This window comes from Lathyrus oleraceus, chromosome 3, assembly GCF_024323335.1.
Source record: "Lathyrus oleraceus cultivar Zhongwan6 chromosome 3, CAAS_Psat_ZW6_1.0, whole genome shotgun sequence".
Lineage (NCBI taxonomy): Eukaryota > Viridiplantae > Streptophyta > Magnoliopsida > Fabales > Fabaceae > Lathyrus > Lathyrus oleraceus.
The window spans coordinates 211,096,196-211,117,734 of NC_066581.1; the positions used below are offsets into that span (position 1 = coordinate 211,096,196).

Genomic DNA, 21,539 nt, shown 5'->3' on the forward strand with positions numbered 1-21,539 from the left:
CCACGAACTACGAGGTTTTGATCCCTCATTTTATGTTGGTACGTAGGCACAAGTCCGAAGGTCTTGTCAAACAAAAAAATATAATTAATGAATTCTTTTCTCATCCCTCCATTCTATTTGTTTGCAAACATCATTTGTACAAAAACACATATGCACACAAGAAATGGCTCCCTAGGAGTACCTAGGACACTTTGGGTGCTAACACCTTCCCTTTGTGTAAGCAACCCCCTTACCTGTAATCTCTAGCATTTTATTAGTTTTGATTTGAAAACTTCTTATTCTTGGGTTTTGTTCGTACTTTTCCCTTTTCCCTTGGAAACAATAAAAGCGCGGTGGCGAATCTTGTTTAATTGATGTTCAGCTTATCCATAGCTTGATGATCATGAATTTACCGCTACATGAGCCTAAGGCTCCAGGACATCGAAATGTTATTTTTAGGACATATTCTTCTGCAATAAATATTTGATTATATCTAGAATACCCATCGAGCATGCTAAGATATTCATAGCCTGTAGAGGAATCGACTAGCATTTTTGCCACTGGCATTGAATATTCATCATTTAAATCTCTAAATTCTATGCAAACCCTCAGTACCATTCTTTTTAATAACATGCATAATATTAGCTAACCATTCGACATATCTGGTTGTACAAATGAAGTTACAACTAAGAAGCCTTTCGACCTCCTCTTTGATCTTCGAGAGTATTGCTGGTGCAAATAGCCTTGGGTTCTGCTTGATGGGCTTCTTTCCAGGCTTGATTGGAAACTTCAACTCGACCAAATATCTGCTCAAACCAGGTATCTCATCATAGTCCCACGTGAAACAGTCTTTGAACTCTTTCAACAACTGGACTACTTCGACTTTTAGTTGAGGGTTGATATTGGCGCTAATGTAAGTTGGCCTCTTTATCAATCCCTCTCCCAAGTTTATTTCCTCAAGTGGATCTTGAGCTAGTATTTTAACATTTGTTGTCAGCGGATCCTTCTCGAAACCCAAAGGCTCATCATCGTATATAGCGTCAAGCCTCTGGCCTTGCTCTTCATTTTGAACCTTGTCAGGTGGCATTGGATCAAAGTCCTTCCCAAGACCCACTTGACGAGAACCTTCACTAGCTTCGACAGCCATGTGTTTTACTTCGGCCTCTAAGGCCAATTGCTGCTTGTTTTCGGCTATGTAAGTCGAAATCCTTTTTAGTGCTGCGAACTCAGTCATCAGCACTGAATTCGCTTCCCTAACCTGTGGGTTCGATTCCTGAAGCTCCTAAGTGCCCAAAGTCGTCTTCTCCCACCACTTCTCTGTCCCATCAAAAGCCATTGTAAAGGTGCAACGATAGGGAACAGTAAGCATTATCGTCAAGAGTGAAAGCAAAATCGGCTGAATCACATGGAGCGATGTTGGCCAAGTGCTTGTTGAACTAGCGTCTGTCGGTATGGTTGATAGGGGTTTTAAAGTACCCTTGATCTGCCTTTATATTCTCCACAATACCATTTGGGCGCTATATGATGATTCGTTGGTGCATCGAGGATGGCACAACCCCGACTACATGTATCCACTCCCTTCCAAGTAACAGATTATAGTTGGCCTTCGTCTCCATAATCATAAACATTATGGATCTTGTGACCGTTCCTACGGTTAACTCGACCTGGATGACACCAAGGGTGGAACCTACTTTACCCTCATAATTGGTAAGTACCATATTGTGAGGTTAGGCATCAGTGTCGTACTTTCCAATTTTCCTCAGCATGTGATGCGGAATCAAATTCACGGTCGCGCCACAGTCCACCAAGATTTTATTAATGTGAATATCTTCAACCTTCCCAGTAATGAAGAGAGGCTTAAGATGACTCTTCATAGCCTCGTTGGATCTCTCGAAGAAGGCATTTTTCTCTTCGATGCAACCATTATTCATCACGCAGTAGCATACTGGCTTATGAGCATCCATTTCTCTTTCTGTAATGTTGTCGGTATCTTCGACCTCTATGATTCAATCAAACTCCTTAGGCATCACAGACACCACACCGACTAAAATATCCAAATAAGCCTCAGATCCTGATTCAAAATTATCTGTTAACATCTCGTCTTCAGCAGCCATTCGATCATATCTTTCTCTGGCCGCCTCTGCTGGATTATTGAATTTTATTTTGTTGAAGCCTGAGTCTTCCTTTTGTCTCGCAGGCACGTTGGTGTTGGACTCAGCTTTGTCTTTTTCACCAGCATCCCTCTGGGTTTTCCTTCTCCTCTTCTCCTGTCTCCATTGAGACCTTGTCATAGGGTTTTTTCCTTTATAATTTTCAAAGACATGGGAGGTTTTCTTGTCGACCTGAAATTCCCTACGGTAAGCTAATGACGAACCTCTATCGACTTTGAAGCTCTGCCATTTCCCTTGTCCGTGTTTCCTGCCACCTACTGGTTTTACCCACTTCCCATTTGAAGCTTCAGCACTAGTTTTGAAAGAAATGGGTTTAGTAGCAGGACCATTTCGCTTTGCTTCACCAAGTTTCACCATCGACCGTCTTGGATCATAGTATTTCCTTGGGTCGAAAGCCCTTATGGGCTGAATAGCCTGTTGATCTTAAAAAGCTTTGTGACCCCCTTGGTTTTTTGCCCTCCTACTCCTTCGAGGTTTTGGGCCGCCTTCTTGTCGAACACAGCACTGCACCAGCGGCACATCATCACTTCTGATTGCTTCTTCTGGCACCTTCGGAGGAAGTTAGACAGCATTTCTTCCTCTTTGGGGAAGGCGATTTTATTATATTCTTCCTGTCGACATTCATTGTCAACTTCCATAAAGGTCTCTTAGGATATCTCGGCCATATTAATCTCCATGTTGACATCTTCAGTGATGTCCAACTTTTGGAATTTTAATTGAAGGTCCTCAGTGGCCTTATCTATATGCACGAAACCATCAGCGGTTTCCTTGGTGACTATCATCAATTTGGAATCTTTAGCGATTCCAGCGTCGAAGACATCAACGTTCTTGTTGGTGGCATCTCCCACGGCTTTTTGAATGAAGTCATTAAAAGATTCCTTATCAAAATGTTCAGAAATCTTAGCCATGATAGGTTCATTGATAAATTCTTCAGTGACTTCAGTCATGTCGAAATCGTCAGTGACTTCGACCAGGTTCACTTCCTCTGGCTCCGTATAGTGGGCATTAGCCACTTGTAGAGGATCAGAGTCAATCTTCATCTGGCTCAGAGTTTTGTCTCCAAATTTGAGTCTCCCTTCTTGAATGGCATTCTGCACAAGATCCCCGAAAATAAAATATTTAGATGTTTTATGACCTAGAAAACCATGGTATTTTCAAAACCTTATTTTCTTTGTTCTAAAGGAGGAACTTTAGCACTCGGGGGTACTATCATTTGACCATCCTTAACCAACAAATCGAAGATATCGTCACATTTTGTAACGTCAAAAGTGTAAGTTTTCTTAGGAAAATTTATCATTCTTTTCTAGTTCAATAGGATTTTTTCCATTCGACGGGGCCAAAACCCTACACACGTAAGGTGGCCCTAGCTTCAATTCAGCAAGGTTGATTTCATTCTCGTCGAAGTCTGAAGATCCGTTACAGGACCCTTCATCATCATTGCTGAAATCGAAATAGGTTACTCTTCTATTCTTATTTGCTCTAGTCTTTTCTTCCTTCAAGCGTTCTAACTGTCGAACCCTATCAGCCAGATGAGCCACATCTCTCAAATACTGGGTATCTAACTTTTTCCTAATAGAATAGTCAAGGCCCCCAACGGCCATTTCGACCAGTTCATGCTCTGGCACTTGCATAAAACACCTAGCTTTGAGTAATCGAAACCTATTCAGGCAATCATCAATTGGCTCAGTAAACTTTCGTTTAATACTAGTCAATTCCTTTAGACTTATCTTCGTTTGTCCCATGTAAAACTTCTCATGGAACATTCTCTCTAATTGATTCCAAGTATGAATCAAACTTTGTGGCAATATGGTGAACCATGTGAAGGCATTCTTTGTGAGAGAACTTGGGAAAAACTTTATCCTAAGGCTTTCATTGTTCGAAGTGTCTCCTGCCTCAATTAAATATCTAGCCACATGTTCGAAAGTGGATTCAGTAGTATCCCCAGAAAACTTAGTGAATTTGGGGATTTTAGTTCTAGGGGGTGCTTCTTCCTATAGGATATATTCCAACAAAGGTGATGTACAATTTGGTCTTCGAAGGCCAAAGTTTACCCCATTTCGAACCATAATCCTTTCGACCATGGCTTCTAGATTATTATCTGCTGCCATATCATCATGTTGAATCCGCCGTATGACATTATCGGTGTTTTGGTTTCTATTTACCATTACTACCCTTGGCTCCCTTTCTCTGGGGAGTTGTGGTTCGATCCTAGGGGGTCTAACTCCTACTTCTTGATTCATTATCTATGGTCGTGGTTAATTTTGTGGGATCTGGTTGACAGTAAGGTCTTCTTCGAAGGTTGCCCCCTGGTTTTCCCTTACCCAATCCCTCGGAGGGTGTCGATGAGGTTGTGGTACACCCAAGAATTCAGACATTCGCGCCACCTGCGCTATCATCTGTTGATTCGACTGAGCCGTATTTTGAATCAGAGGATTTAATACGGTGGTCAATGTTTGGGTCAGCATTTGGACCATCTCACGGTTTTTTTCGTCCATTTGTTGTCTCCACACTGCTGCAGAGTTATTAGTAAGGCTAGGTATTTGTGTCTGGTGTCTCAAATCTGAAGATTGGTTATTTCGACCCATGTTAACCCCAGACCCTTATACTAGAGAGTTTATGTTAACTACTGGTTCTGAGAAAGTCGAATCAGTGTTGTGTAAACTTGCCATCACTGAAGTTGGCATCCCATACGGATGTTCTCGACCACCAAATGGTATAGAGAAACCAGGGGGTGCCAAAGGCTTGTTTGGAACATTTCCAATTGGTGGGGGAGTATGTGGAGGCCCCTACGCCCAATGTAAGTTAAAATCGGTTCAGTATGGGGAATCAAATGTGTTGGCATCAAACTTTCCATAGATGGAACCGTTCTAGACACGTGCATTGTGGCTGTGTTCGCCCCTATCGAAGAAGAAGGGGGTGGTATATTGTTGGTTGATGGATTTTGAGAATTTTAGTTATCTGGCGCATTTAAATTTTCCATTCTCGTAGTGTATTTTCTCCTTGGTATGTGTTCGTTGGTTATGGCTAGTTTATCACTCCTTAATAACATACAACGAATTCTTTCGAAAAAAGGAGAAAATGAATGAACAACCAGAAATAAAACAATTTCAATTTTCTATAAAAAAAAGTTAGCACAGTCCCACCGGGTGTGCCAATTTGTTTATCGTAAAAATTGGTAAACAACCGTTGATCTTCCAAATTACTAAATTTGTTTACTTACAGGATCGATCAGATTGATCCTAGGACATGTGCTAATTGTTTTAAAGTAAGTTCTAGTAAATATGAACACTTCGACAGTGTATGTGGTAATGGTGATTAAAAACTCAGACAGTAAAAGACTAATATGAATTAAAGAGAAAGATTGTAAGAGAAATGATAATAACTAGTAGCAAAGAAGAATGTTTGAAATAAAGAAGTATTAAGAATGTTTGAAATGAATAAGTACTTCTGGAAAAGTAAAGATAAATTGTATTGCTTCAAGATAACTGACAATGGTGTAAACAAACGTACATTTCTTAATTTACGGTTCCTCTTCACATGGGTACTTGGTAAATTTAACAGACTTTGTACACACTTTGACACCTCCTGATCCTAACACTAAGACCCTCTATTTATACTTAATTGAAATAATTGTTTCTAACGGCCCTTCATTCACGTCGAGACATATGGCACTTTGCATGGATGTAGCTGTCCATTATGCTCCACGTGTACCTTCGGCAGTTTCAGATAAGAACAAAGTTCCCTCCTTTATTTGAATTTTGAATCTCTAGTCGAATTGTCTTCAAAACATTTAAAGAAATATTTCTAAGTCCTAACTGCACGCTGGCCTTTCTCACCCAGGGACTTTTCAACTGGATCTCCCTAATACCAGATTCGGTCGAAAACATCTTCATATGGGATTTCCATTTTGGTAACTCTGAAATGGGCGTCAAAATTATGAGCTAACAGAGTTATGTTCAAAATTGTGAAAAATGACATGTTTATATAGGTTTTTTAAATGAATGAGCATCCTTGGATTGTGATCCAAGTAAGATGTTTATCAATGGTTGAAAATTAATTTAAGTCTTAATTGATGATCATTAATTTCAACGCTTTAATTGATTGTTATGAATGGTTAGGATTGAATAGAAATTTGATTGAAAATGGAAATTAGAACTTGTGTTAGTTTGGTAGGATTTGTTTTAGTTTGGCGGTTATGGTAGTTAATGGTCAATTGTGTAATTGAATGGTTGTGGATGCATAGGTAGTTAGAGATAAATGGTGTTTGGTTTTTGCAAAAGTACCAAGTTGGGATGTAAGATAGAAGGTCATTGGTGATTATGCATGAAACTTGCAATTTTTAAATGTTTTTGTCTTTGATTTTTTTACCACTTTTGTCTTGAGTTTTTGGTGAATTATCCCATATTTTTAAGTGCTTTTGAGAAATGATTTTGTGTTGAAAATAAGCACTTTTGAATGGTGTAAACTCTAGGATAAAATTATGACTTTTTGATATGAATCAATGTTGGAAAATGTTGAAAAAACAAGTATAGAAATTAAGGAATAATGTATAATTTTACTTTTGTTTCTAGAGTTTTTCATGAATTTTCTATGACTTCTTGATGATTTAACTTCATGGTATGAATCTTTAACTTGGTGTATCTTATTCCTTGTAGCAAAGTGAGCATTGCGGCGGAATAATGAACTAGAAGCAACATTGGAAAGTGAAGAACAAGCCATGGAAGTGAAGCTTGATGGAAGATATAATTTGTTGAAAATTAGCATATAACATAATTATGACATAAGTCATTTTTTATGAATAATGATGAATCCTTTGATCAAATGCTTGTAGAATATGTCTAGAAAAATTCAAGAGTCAAAATCGAGTCAATGGTCAACAGTTGACCAAAAGTCAATAGTTGACCAAAAAGTCAATTGTACCCAAAAGATTTAGTTTTTTTACCCTCTTTACTTGTAATCCATTATTTTGATTTATATCTCAAACAATATGCATTGTACCATGAATTTTTAATAAATAAATGAAATCTTCTTTTTATTCCAACTTTACCATTTTCTTTGAATTCAAGCAAACTTCTGAACTAAGTAACAATCATTTCAATCTCCTTGATAACTATGAATCTCAAATAAAGAGATGATATGCACCACAAGTAATATGGGAAATAAACCTGAATAATCACCAAATAATATATGTCTCGTAAATCCACTTAAACGGATTAAATCCATTATTGTTGAACCTTTGGCCTAAATTTGCAACAATATACAAATGTTGATGAATGACCTAAATGCATGATCAAATAGACAAATGTAATCAAATGAACAAAATCATAAGCCATGTGAATTGAATGAGGAGGTAAGACAAAATTTGGGGTATGGCACCAAGACTAAGGGAGACTGTTGACTACCTATTTTACAGGTAGTCGTAGTGTGACTCCTTCACCTATAATTAACAGGAGATAATAGTATTATACACATCATCTGTCTTAAGGACGAGCTCCTATGTTCGGTGAGGATGTCCCCCGGGCGACATCACTCTTCATGGAAACCCTGAAGCCCTCCCTATTTGGGACTCTCACAAATATAACACTACACATCCTTCTATAAAAAGTTTTATTTTCTCTTTTCACAAATTATACCATTCTCCATTAAAGGATATGTGTTTGTTTAGAATAGATTAAAGACATTTTTTCTTCTGGGACTATTAGTCTTTAACATGAGTTAGACTTTAATGCTACTTTATAGACAAGTGACTTCAAGCATTATAGGGGGATGAATTATGGTATTCAAAATTTGCGTTTAATTTTAAGTTTTTGTTACTTAAGAAATGAATTGTGTTAGAATTCTTTAAGATCAGAGTAAAATGAATAGTTAAATGTAAAAATAGTAAAGTAACTTACAGAAATAAAGAGATAAAGGTTTAGAGAGATTACACCAGTGATATATATATATATATATATATATATATATATAATATATATATATATATATATATATATATATATATATAAAAGAGGGATAAAGGAGAAAGACATATGTAACTATTCAGTATTGATACTTTTTTACATTTTAATTGTTTCCCGGACAAATTTTCATATCATGATTCGGTTAGTTAAGTAAGGTAGAAAATTTTAAGTTTTTTTAGTTCCTCAACCAAATTGTGGTCCATTTTCATGGCCACTTTTCTAAGTAAATATGAGAGGAATATTTTTTACATGTTCGATAATTCATTTTTTAACATGACGGTTTTACAAAAATGGCTCCAGTTCTTTGGTTCGAATGGTTTTAGACGATTCAATCCAGTTTTTTCAATTTTACTCTGATTTTGATCCACTAGCTATTTTAAAAGGTTGATCCAACCGAATTCATCTCCGGTTCCCAGTCCAATCAGTTGAACCGACCATTTTGGTTCAGTTTTTAAAACATATTTTACTCCTATAAAATAATGTGAAACAAAACTTGTATCTAAATAACATCATAATATAGTTAATTTAAAATTGTCAGCAAGGATAATGCTAGAAGAAAAAAAGTGTTATCTCATTATAGTAATCTCTATGGTAGTTACTCTACAACTAATGAAAAAGTGTTTTATTGCTTAAAGGATTATCATTTTGCTCAAGATTCAGAATACTATACTCAATAATTCTTTTAAGCATTAATGCCTAAAGATTGGATAAAGGATTGTTTTCAGTACCAGCCTCCTCAATTTTTCTTGTTGCTTTATGGTGAGTAAGATGAAAAAATCATTGAATTTTGGTTGACGAGTAATCGAAGAAGTGTGATGAGCTCAAATACACTCATAGTTGGTATGAAGGTATAGATTATATTTTGCTCGGTAAGGAAACAAATGACAAAGACAAGAAGAATGTGTAATGGCAACCTAGACAACAAAGTCTTAGAAAATTGAATGTTGATCAAAATTGTAACTAATGGAAGAATTGGTCTTGATGGTCTTATTCAAGATGAAAATGGTAGCTAGCTTGCAGATTTCTTCTCCAATGATGGTCAAGGTAGTGTGTTATTTTTCATTTATCATAGTATTGTTAGAAGTAATTCATATTCAGAAGCAGTGTTCTGACTCAGAAGCAGAAGCTTCTGAGGTTGTAGTTCCAGAAGTGTGTGTTTTAGCTTATTGGTTTCTAGTTTAGTTTTATTAAGCCTAACCTAACTAGCATAGGTTAGCATTTTGCCTATGTGGCATTTTTGTTTATGTATATAAACCAAACGTGTAACATGATTTCATAATGTAATCAACAAATTTTCTCTTTGAAAGTTAGTTAGATCTATTTTCTCTCTCTTCTCTCTCTCCATCTTCATCGCTTCATCTTCAAACTTGTGCACCAACAATTGGTATCAGAGCTTGGTTAGATTCACAGGGAAGATTCATAGAGAAACACGAGTGTACGGTGAGGCGTGTGTGATTCATTTCGTTTCTTGAATTCGCGTTGAATTCACGATCGGAATCGTAATAAAATCGCATTTCTTGATTTTGCAGGATTGGAAAATACGCGTGTTTGGTGAGGTATGTGTGAGTTTTAGTGCACAAAATTGAAGATAAACGGAGGAAACGGTAGCTTGAATACAAATCTTCAAAAAATTTATTGAAATAATTAGAATCGGTGGTCGATTTAGATGTGTGTGTTGTTTGGCGCTCAAGACGTTCTTGATCTCGTCAACGACGATAATGATCTGGCTATGGGGGATACGATAGAAGCATAGAGAACCGCGCAAAGAGAAACAAGGAAGAAAGATAAAAAGGAGTTGTTCTACATCTATCAGTGTGGGGATGCGAACATGTTTGAGAAAATCGTTGATTCGACGACGGCGAAGGCTGCGTGGGACACACTGGTACGGTGCTATGGTTGTGATGCATCCGTGAAGAAGGTGAAGCTTCAGTCTCTACGTAAACAGTACGAGAATCTCAACATGAAGGACAATGATAAGATATCTGATTACATCTCTAGAGTGATTTTGACCACTAATGAGATGAAATCTTATGGAGAAACTTTGTCAGAACACGTAATCATTGAGATGATACCAAGATCTCTTACTCCTCAATTTATTACATTGTTGTAGCAATTAAGCATTCTAAAGACCTAAGCACCATGGGGATTGAAGAGCTGCAAAGTAGTCTAGAGGCACAAGAGTTGCGTTTGACTAAGAAAACCTCTGAAAGAGAGGTAGAGTATGCTTTGAAGGTGTCTTTTGGGAAGAAGAGTCAGAAGCAGTCTTTGTCATAAGCCAAGAAGAGACATGGTGGTGGTTTTCAGAAGTCATAAGTCTTTAATTCTGATGAGAAGAAACATCAAAAGGAAAAGGAGAAGTTTGACAAGAAGAAGGTTTAATGCTACTATTGTAAGAAGTTTGGCTACTTTGTTGTTAACTGTTGGTCAAACAAGGAAAGAAAATCAGAAGAAGCAAACATGGCCAGAGGAGATTATGATGATGAACTTGTGTTATTGATGGATTATGAATTGATGGTGCGTATTTGGTAGACTGGTGGTATATGGACATTGGTTGCTATAATCACATAATTGGAAACAAACAATGGCTAATTGATTTTAACTCTAGAAAGAGGGCAAAGATCAAATGTGATGATGATAAATACATTAATGTTGAAGGTATGGGAAATGTCAAATTCAAGGTGAAGAATGGTAAAATTGTTCTGATCAAGGATGTTTGGTATGTTCCTGGCATGAAAAGTAATCTGATGAGTGTAAGTCAACTCATTGAGAAAAGTTTCTCAGTTACTATTATGAACAATCTCTTGAAGATTCTGATCAGAAGTTGATTATGCAATCCGAGTAAGGGAGCAACAGAATATTCAAGGTGAATGTGGAGACAGCTGAAACTAAATGCCTTAGTACATAAGGCATTAAAAGTGAAAGTGAGTTATGGCACAAGAGATTAGGACATCTTAATTTCAGAAGCTTAGGGCATCTGAATTCTAAGAAGCTGGTATATGACATTCCCGAGATTGTGAAGCCTGAGAAGTCATGTGAGATATGCATGAAAGGCAAGCAACCTAGACTTCCATTTCCATTAGAAGTAGCCCCAAGAGCAAAGCATGCTTTGGGAATAGTACATTCTGATGTTTGTGGACCATTTGAAGTACTTTCACTTGAAGGAAACAAATATTTTATGTCATTTGTGGATGAGTTCACAAGAATGACATGGGTAACATTCATCAAGTTTAAGCATGAGGTGTTTGTTGAGTTTCAGAAGTTCAAAGTGAAGGCTGAAAAACAGAGTGGTCAGAAGTTGAAAGTTCTCAGAACTGATGGTGGGGTGAGTATAACTCTACAGAGTTCAAAAAGTTCTGTGAGGAGAATGAAATTGAGCATGAGGTGACTACTTTATACACTCCTCAACACAATAGTCTTGATGAAAGAAGAAACTGGACTTTGCTTGATATAATAAGGAGCATGTTGAAGGAGAAGAAGCTTCCTCATACCTTGTGGGGAGAAGTTATTGCCACTGCAGCATATGTGCTCAACAGGTATCCAACAAAGAAGCTGAAGGAAACTATTCCTTTTGAGAAGTGGACTGGTGATAAGCAAAATGTGAGTCATTTCAGGGTATTTGGTTCAGTTTGTTACAAACATGTTCCATGTGTTACTAGATATATGTTGGATGATAGAAGAAAAGTAATGTTGTTGATTAGGTACCATATCATAGGTGTGTATAAGCTTTATTATCCAGTCAGTAATAAGGTTGAAGTCAGCAAAGACGTCATTATGAAGGAATCAGAAGCATGGGATTGGAATAAGTCTCAATCCAACTCTGGTGTAGTGCTAACACCAGAGTTAACTTCGGAAGATACTTTAGAATCTGAAGGTTCTGAAGATGAGTCAGAATGAGAAGATGATTTTGAAGTTGTCTTTGAAGGTGAGTCTGACTTTGTTGATGAATCTAATTTTGATCCAGATTTTGATAATGATCCAGACTCTAGTGGTTAAGACTCTAGAGGAGGTCAAACTTCTGAAGGTGGAGCTTCTGAAGGTGATCCAACTTCTGAAGATGCTCAAGCATCTGATATTGTTACAGCAACTAAAGAATATTTTAAACAAGTTCAGATGCCACAAAGAATCATACAAATACAAGGAGATTCATAGAGTTTGACATGTTGCAAGATACTGAGATAGACCCTGAGAGAGAAGTTACTCAGTGTTCCATGTTAGTAGACTTTGAACCAGTTAGTACTGAAGAAACTCTAAGGAATAAAGTGTGGTTGAAGACCATGGAAGAAGAACTTAAGGCTATAGAAAGAAACAAGACTTGGGAGTTGACTGAGCTTCTAAAGGAGAAGAAAGCCATCAGCGTCATATGGATTTTCAAGGTGAAGTTAAATCCAGATGGATCAATTGAAAAACACAAAGAAAGGTTAGTAGCAAGAGGATTTCTACAAAAATCTGGGTTAAATTACTTTGAAGTGTTTGCACTTGTAGCTAGACATGAAACAATCAGATCGGTGATTGTTATAGTTGCAAATAGGAATTGGCCTCTGATACATTTGGATATGAAATCTGTCTTTCTGAATGGTTCATTGCAAGAAGAGGTATATGTGTCACAACCTCCTGGATTTATAAAAAAGAATCGGGAATGGATGATGTACATGTTACATAAAGTGTTGTATGGACTGAAACAAGCTCCTAAAGCTTGGAATATGAACATTGATACATTTTTCAATCTCCAAGGATTCAAAAAGTGTGAGATAGAGTATGGCGTTTATGTTCAGCATACTTCTGAAGGCAATATGATTTGGGCGTGTCTCTATGTTGATGACATATTGCTGACAGGAAGTTGTTCATATGAGATAATGAAGTTCAAAAAGGTGATTATGAATGAGTTTGAGATGACTGATCTGGGAAATATGGTATATTTTTTAGGGATGGAGATTATGTACTCTGAGAAGGGTATCATTTTGCATCAGCTGAAGTATGAACTTGAACTTCTGAAGAAATTCGATCTGACAAACTGCAAGACTACAATCACACCTGCTGAAACGAATCGCAAGTTAGATTTTGATGTTGAGGGTGATGATGTAGATGCTACAAATTTTTAACTGTTAGTTAGCTCATTGAGGTATTTGTGTAACACCAGACCTGGTATTTGTTATGCAGTTGGAATGATGAGTAGGTTTATGAACAAACCAAAGTGGTCACACCAAGCTACTGTCAGGATACTTAGGTGCATTAAAGGGACTCAGGGGTACGGAATTTTGTTTCCTTCTGGTGTTAAATTTGACTAAAAGTTGATATGTTATTCAGACTATAATTAGTATGGAGAAAGAGTTGAAAGAATAAGTACTTCTGGATTTTTTTTAGGTATCTCTCGGAGGTCTTATCTCTTGGTGCTTCAAGAAGCAATCAGTCGTTGCATTGTCAACCTGTGAAGCTGAGTATATTGCATGTGCTTTGTCTGCGTATCAAGCTATTTGGCTTATGAATTTTTTGCAGAATCTTAAGATCAAAGTGAACAAGCCTGTGAAGTTGATGATTGACAACAAATCAGCCATAAGCCTTGCCAAAAATCCAGTGTTGCATGGAAGAAGCAAGCATATTGACACGGAGTTTTATTTTCTGAGGAATCATGTTCATAATGGAGTGCTAGAAGTTGTGCACTGTAGTACTCATAAGCAACTTGCAGATGTGCTAACTAAAGCTGTGAAAACTGAACACTTTATCCACCTAAAGGTGTTGTAGAGTTTAGTTAGCTGAATATGAATTAAGGGATGGTGTTAGAAGTGATTCATATTCATAAGTATTGTTCTGAATCAGAAGCATAAGCTTCTGAGGTTGACGTTCCTAAAGTGTGTGTTTTAGCTTTAGGGTTTCTTGTTTAGTTTTATTAAGCTTAACCTAACTAGTGTGGGTTCGCATTTTGCCTACGCGACATTTTTGTTTGTGTATAAAAATCAAACGTGTAACAAAATTTCATAATCAACAAAGTTTCTCTTTAAAGTTAGGCCTATGAAGGCCCACATTGAGGCCACTCTGGGCCAAGATTTGTTCGTCCACGCTTGTTATGTTATTATGCCTCATAGCTATCATAGAAGTGGTATTCAAAGATGGTGTTGTCTGAGGGATATAGCCTATCCCACCAAGGCGACTCATGTTATCAATGGTCGACGCAGAGGCATTCCGAGGGTTATACAATAGTGTTGTTGCCACTGCATTGTCACTATACGTAGGCATGTTTGTAGCCATCCATCATCGATGTCGGCATGTCATACGAGTAATCCATGTTATTCATTGGCATAGAAAAACCAAACAAAGACCTTACAACCGTAGGGTTAAATAAGGCATTTCCTGACTGTGGTGGGGGGATTACTAGGGGTGGCAAACGGGCATGCCCGTCCCATTTAGGTCTGCCCCGCAAAAGCCCGCAAAAAAACGGGGCGGAACGGGGCGGTCATAGTTGAGGATGTGGGCCTAAAACTTAGACCCGCCCTGCAAAAAAGTGAGGGCGGGACGGGGAAAGCCTGCGGGCACTGCACTATTTAAGCCTAAAAATGCAAAAATTTATGTAAATACACGTGCCCGCAAAAGCCCGCGGAAAAAAAGGGGCGGGGCGGGGCGGACATATTTGAGGGTGAGGGCTTAAATCCTTAGCCCGCCCCGCACAAAAGTGCGGGCAAAACGGGCATGCCCGGCGGGCCGAGCCCGTTTTGCCACCCCTAGGGATTACCCCTTGCGATGGTACTGGTACTACTGGCATCGATGGTGTCACGGAGCAGTTGTCCTAACAGGTGTTGACACAACTGCGTCATCAACCGTCGATCTGATAGGTTGCTCTACCATATTTTGGGGATTGCTTTGTGCATTATTGCTATCTACAGAATGACGTGTCATTTTTGAAAAAGACTTTCCACTCCTTAAACGCATGCAAACAACCCAAAAATATTCATGAATAGAGAACAAGTTCTAATAGAAAAACTATGAACACTTATGCAAACTAGATAATTAAGCACAGGTTCCACCAGGTGTGTCAATTTGTTTACGATGAAATTTTACAAACAACCGCTAATCACTTATTTGAAGGTTACATGCATGATCGAATAGTGAATCCTAAGACAATGTGCTAAAATTCTTAATTTGTGATTTACTCTTAGAAAATGACTCTATCTCGACTGGGTCAAAATGGTCGTGTTAGCAGTGTAAAAAGTGTAGTTTCGACAGGAATAAAGTAAACTACTGTAATAAAGGAAAAGTAAAGGGAAATGATGAATGATGCATAAACGAAAGTAATTATATGGAAAAGGATAAATTGAATTTAAAAGACTTTAACATTAAAGTGAAAATTGGTGTTTCATGTTCCATACATTCTCTCAGTGAAGATTTTTTTCTCTTAACATTGTTACTATGTAAATGAGATTTTGTAGTAAAAGTGACATCTTTAGTTCTAGAAATGAAATCCCTATATATACTAGTAAGAAATGACTGCTCTCAATGTTCATATCCTCAACTTTCGCGGCATAAACGCTTGCATGCCTTTCCCCATGCAGTCAACTTTCGCCACATAAACGCTTGCATGCCTTTCCCCATGCAGTCAACTTTCGCCACATAAACGCTTGCATGCCTTTCCCCATGCAGTCTCTCAACGTGTCCTTCAGAACATTACCCCAAAAATGGTTATCATATTTGAACATGATGCATTCGCATCAAAATAACTACTTCCTCTATACATTTGTTGTCGTCGAGAAGCTGGTTGTCGAGATGTTTCAACAACAAACTTGAACAAAATGCTAAGTCCCATTTTTTCCCGTGAGACCTAACGATATGTACAAGTCATCAACAAAAGTCGATATGTCTTTTACTATGACCTGCTTCATAATTTTTTATTTTAATAACCTTATCGGTGCTCATGGCTGAACATGGCCAGATTTTGTCTTGTTATTTGGTTGGGTCAAATTGATCAGAAAAGTCGCCATGTTTATTTATTTTTTTAATCTAAACCTAGCTGGATTAGCTAATAGAAGACCTATGCAAATGACTGACTCTTATTTTTCCTGTTGAATGAAACATGGAAAAAAAACCTGACCTTAATACCTAGGATATGATCATCAAAAGCATCTCCTTGACAGAAAACTAAAATGAGAAATCGGGATGGACATTCAAGGTAAAATATATGGATGTTTTGAAGGAACCAAAATTCATCGTCAAACCAAAATACATGTGCCGTGTAGACGTCAGTATCAAAACTATGTATGCAGCTGTAACAAGCAAATAAGCTTTTGCACCGAATTTCAGAGTATATAATCCACTACATGCTTAGAAATCTAATGCAATAATCACATCAGCAGCTCTTTGTTGACCTACCTCCATAAGTGACTTGGCTAAATTACTAGCTTACAACCTTATTTTGATTCACAAAACTAAGAAACTATACCTCCCACTTTCTAAGTACATAACTTTTTTATTATCTCATCAGGCTACACTGGCAGATGGCTTCAATTTCTTAGGTGGGGGGTTTCCTCCGGAGACAAGCACATATAGATAAAAGCAGAGCATTGCAGAACTGCACGGAAAAATTTCACGCATATATAAGGAATCAGACCAAAGTCAGAACCATCTTCAAGCCAACACGCTGAATAAAAGAACAATTACAAACTTCAAACACCAAAAAGTTAACAAACTGAGATAATGTACCTTATAATAGCACTGATGCCGGTTGGAAATATTTTCTTTGCCTGCATGCAGAAAAGCAAATGAGTATAACAATGAAATATGGTAGAATATGTCTTTTGTAAAAAAGATGTAGTACCAATGAGTAGCTCTGAAAGTTCTTCCATATAAGGATCCCTGACAATGCTGCAAAACAAAGGAACAGACATTAAAGAAAAATTGTCCAAATAAAATATATCATCCTGTGGCCTTTTATTGTCTCTTTGCTTTTAATGCTGATGAAATCTTATACCTGCTTGTCCTAGAATAAATGGTAAACTTGATTTTCCTTGCCTCCAGACCTTCAAGCTAAGGGTGCTGAGGAATAGTAAAGCACCGCCAACGAGCACACCACTGGCCAGTGTTGCAGGACTCCGTGAAAAAAGGAATCCAATAATGCCTCCTGTTAAAACAAATCCACCTACAACAAAAGACAAAGAAACATATAGAATATTTAAATAGAGGATAAATTGCATAGGAAATTGTTTTATTTATTTTTTGTATTGAAATAAGGTATGGTCATTTCCTATGAATTGTTTTTCTAATCAAAATGTCGCCTACAAGTTCTATACCCTGTTCAGCATAATGTTCTTAAACTACCAGACATGTGAAAGCCACAATCTATAAAACACTTATGTTCAAAAAGGCATTCTTGAGGGTAAATCAATCCCCTGTATTATTTTCAAGATGTTTCACTTAACTTACAACACCCTTATTTTTCCCTTTCACTTACACTTATTTTCAACTTACGTAGATCTAAACTATCATATTGAAACAGACCCCCACCCCACCCCTCTCTTGAGTGAAAGGAAAGAAAAAATAAAACTAATAGCACATGAAAGTTTATAGAAAATAAAAAAGGCCACAAGTATATATTATTAGATCCAACCTATGAAGCCCGGACTCGGACACGGGACATGACACGGACACAGACACCAGGACCCCACTAATGTAAAAATCATAGGACATAGACACGGCTATATATATTTTATATATTAATATAATAATACAATTTATGGGAAAAATTTGTAAAAAGTTTAAAATGAGAAGCAAAATTTATGTTTATTTAAGATAAAATAATCAAAAATTCTTTCGACACTATCAAACAAATTTCGAACATGATAATTGATATTCATAGATACCTTGTGAAAACCAAACCAATGGTGTGCAAAAATGAAAATAACCGGAGAAGATAAAAGAATTTTGTGGAGACAAAATAAGTGAAATATAAAAAAAATAAGGAATCCTAATTGTGTTGTTTTTTATAGTAAAGTGGAATATGAAAGCTAAAAAACCTATTTATTTTTTAAATTTTGAAAATTTTTGAGCTGAGTTTTCATATTAAAAAAAAAATCTGAAATTTTCTGAATTGTACTGTGTCCTTTATTTGAAATAAGGTCTCGTATCCGTGTGCGTAGTAATAAATTTATTTATTTTCGTTGGATACTTCAAAAACGTGTTGTATGCGTGTCGATGTCCGACACGGCGACACGCCGTATGAATGGCGTGTCGGAGCTTCGTAGGATCAAACTAATCATTAATCCCACAAAAGAGTCTATTTTCCCTTTTGGTAAGATAAGATATGATCCATCACCTAATCCATGTAACTAACCCAACCCGGTGGGAAATCCTTTGGTTATTATTGTTGGCAAATAGAGAGAGACTAGTCAAACTTGTATCACCATTCACCAACACCAAAGTGAAAAATATTATGACTGAACAGAGACAAGTTATCAAATTGGGAAGACTTACCAAATGGAATTCCTAAACAAAAATCATGAATTATTGCAGTCTTTTTCTGCTGATCAACGACACCTTCCTGTGTTGCCTCTCCTAACCCTAATTTTTCTGATCCACTTTCTTCTAATTTTGAATATGACTCCTGCTTTTCTTCGACATTCAATTTTGATTCATCAGCTGCATAACTTAGTGTATTTTTTGTTTCAGTATCAGCCGTCTCTGCTTCATGCCTCTCCAAACTCATAGCAACTGATAACTATATGAGATATGTTTCCTGTTTAGTATCAAGATCAAAATAATTGCAACAGCGATCTTTCATTTAAAAGAATATATAATACGCACAGCCCTTTAACCCTATTTATAACATTTAAAAGAATATATAATACGCACAGCCCTTTAACCCTATTTATAACGTCTAGCACTACGCCTTTTAATCTTAGAGTGGCATACGCAAAAATAAAGATTTTACATGATTTCCACTAACTGCGTATAAACATGATAGAGTTCATAGAAATCATAATGAAACTTTTCATTCTTTGATAACAGAATTCTGTTTTTGGAAAACTGCCACAAGCTAGGTCACTGTTTGCCTTATATAGATGCAAAACAGAGTGACCTATGATAGCAGGTCACCACTATATCTAAACTGACAGCTGCCAGTAACACCTTATACAACTGTTCAAACCACTGTCTGGGGGCCTGTTTAAGACCATAGAGGGCTTTATGCAGTTTGCAGACTAGAGAGGCATTAGAGTCCACAAATCCAGGTGGCTGCTCCATGTACACTTCTTCAGTTAACAGACCATTTAAGAAGGCATTGTTAACATCAAGCTGCTGAATTGACCACCTTTTAGTGAGTGCAATAGTGAGAATCAGCCTGATGGTAACCGGCTTCACAACCGGAGAAAATGTCTCATTAAAATCAAACCCTTGCTTTTGATGAAAACCCTTAGCAACCAAGCGAGCCTTATAACGGCTAACACTGCCATCAGGATTTTCTTTTATGCGAAAAACCCACTTGCAGCCAATGGCCTGCCTGTTGGGAGGAAGGGAAACAAGGGACCAAGTCTTGTTATGAGAAAGCGCCTCAAATTCTGCTTGCATTGCTTCTTTCCATTTAGCATCAGCAAGAGCTTGTTTGACAGATTTAGGTTCAGCGTGAGTGAGAAGAACTTTAGGTTGAATAAACCCAGACTTTGCTCTAGTTTGCATAGAATGCGCATTTACAGGAACCTTAGAAACTGGAACAGCATTAGAAGGGATTAAGGCCTTAGATGCAACAACGGATGAGGATACAGAGTCAGATCTAGAAGTAAGACTAGGGGTAGAGTCAGACACAGCAGGCTCAGGTTCCAGAACAGGACTATCAAGGGAAACCTGCTGACTATATTCATTAGAAGCTGCCAGATCACTTTGAGTGGGAGTAAAGGGAATGGCAGAAATAGGAATTGGTTTTGGAAGGCCTGATTGAGGTGACAGAGATTGCAAAGATCTTGAGAGCGAACTGCACACTTCCAGCACAATTCTCACGGTTCTAACTAGAATTACATACAGTGAGGTAGAAGCATATCTGTTCATTAAAGTTACACTTCCTGGTACTTGCCGGAAAATATGCCTATGTGTGAGTGTTAATGACTCTTAGACACTAAATTTGAATCATGAAGCTAAACTAAAATGGATCTATGTTAACGCCTCTTTTAAATTTGATTTTCCATGATTTCAAAGGAAAACATAACGGTTTGAATCCATTAACTATAAAAACAACCAATTCAGAAAACCAGATGCAGAAAAGAAAGCCAAGATCTTCAACACTGTAGCTAACAGAACCACGAATTCAACAATATACTACTTAGAGATAACAATTTTTCATTCTAAAACCAGCTACTCATTCATAAAAATTGACAAGAATTCAGATTTTCAATTTCGAAGTTTCTTTAACCTGGGAGTCGTTGTAATAGATCTATGGAAATCGAAGGCGTTCATGTAGTTGAAAAATACAATTGGATAAACTAAAACCCTAGTAAGTCATAATTGAACTCAACCGTGATCAAAGAGGATTTCATACAACAAAAAACAGAGAAAACGTAGAGATTCAATACGAGTTCGTTTAATTTAATAACGAGGATTATCATATAAGTTGAATGGAGAAAGAAAAAAGAAGAGTTTGAGAAGCGAAGAGTGGAATGAGGACCTTGGAGTGGCGAAAGGAAAGACATGGAAGCGAGCGGCGTTGCTGGATGTGTAGACTACGATGAACGGCGGGGAAGCAGAACAACTGAGCCTGAGATGTCGCCGCCATGGTTGAAGGGAGAATAATGGTTAATTTCGCTTGGTAGCAGAGATTTGAATTTTTAGTTTTGGGGAGCGTGAAATGGGAATGAGGAAAACGTTGCAGGTGTTGAATCATCATTAATTTTTCGGTTTTGTCATCTTTGGATGAATATATTATAATATACCAGTTACCTTTTTATTTTATTTTAAAAATAATGAAAATATTGGGATATGCATTTTCATGTAGTAGTACCTAAGAATCCTTTCCACACACCTTTGGATCTTGTTTACTATATCAATAAATAAATAATAATTAATTATGCTCACGTTAATTTTTTGAGTTAAATATTTTAGATTTTTGAAGTGTTTTTCTATCGTGCATATATTTTGTTTTAAATAAAATTTATAAATATTAAATTTCATTTAATTTTAGTTATTAAAATTATATTCAGAGTAAAAACTGCAGATTTTCTGTGGATTTTTTTTAGATTTTTCTGTGGATTTTTAATTTTTAAAATAAAATTAAAAATATTTTTATATTATTTTAAAATATATATATAAAAAACAAAAATAAAAAATACATCAAATTACAAAAATAAAAGATTATTAAGTCTATATTTTATAATAAATAACAAATATTATTGTTGAAATGCAACAGAAATTAAATACTTTTATACATAAACAATACTGATATATTTAAGTAATACTGTACTATTTA

At 36.8% G+C, this 21,539-nt stretch overlaps 1 protein-coding gene across 1 annotated transcript; it reads right to left on the minus strand.

The window, feature by feature from the left end:
• Nucleotides 1-16,253: 16,253 nt before the first annotated feature.
• On the minus strand, nucleotides 16,254-20,994 carry LOC127126370 (protein FATTY ACID EXPORT 1, chloroplastic). The gene is made up of 6 exons (XM_051055289.1): nucleotides 20,742-20,994; nucleotides 18,563-18,806; nucleotides 17,064-17,231; nucleotides 16,911-16,957; nucleotides 16,796-16,836; nucleotides 16,254-16,664 (listed from the first exon to the last, which is right to left on the minus strand). The coding sequence occupies exons 1-6, from the start codon at nucleotides 20,958-20,960 to the stop codon at nucleotides 16,574-16,576; spliced, it is 810 nt and encodes a 269-aa protein (XP_050911246.1). The 5' UTR covers nucleotides 20,961-20,994; the 3' UTR covers nucleotides 16,254-16,573.
• Between the last annotated feature and the right edge of the window lie 545 nt (nucleotides 20,995-21,539).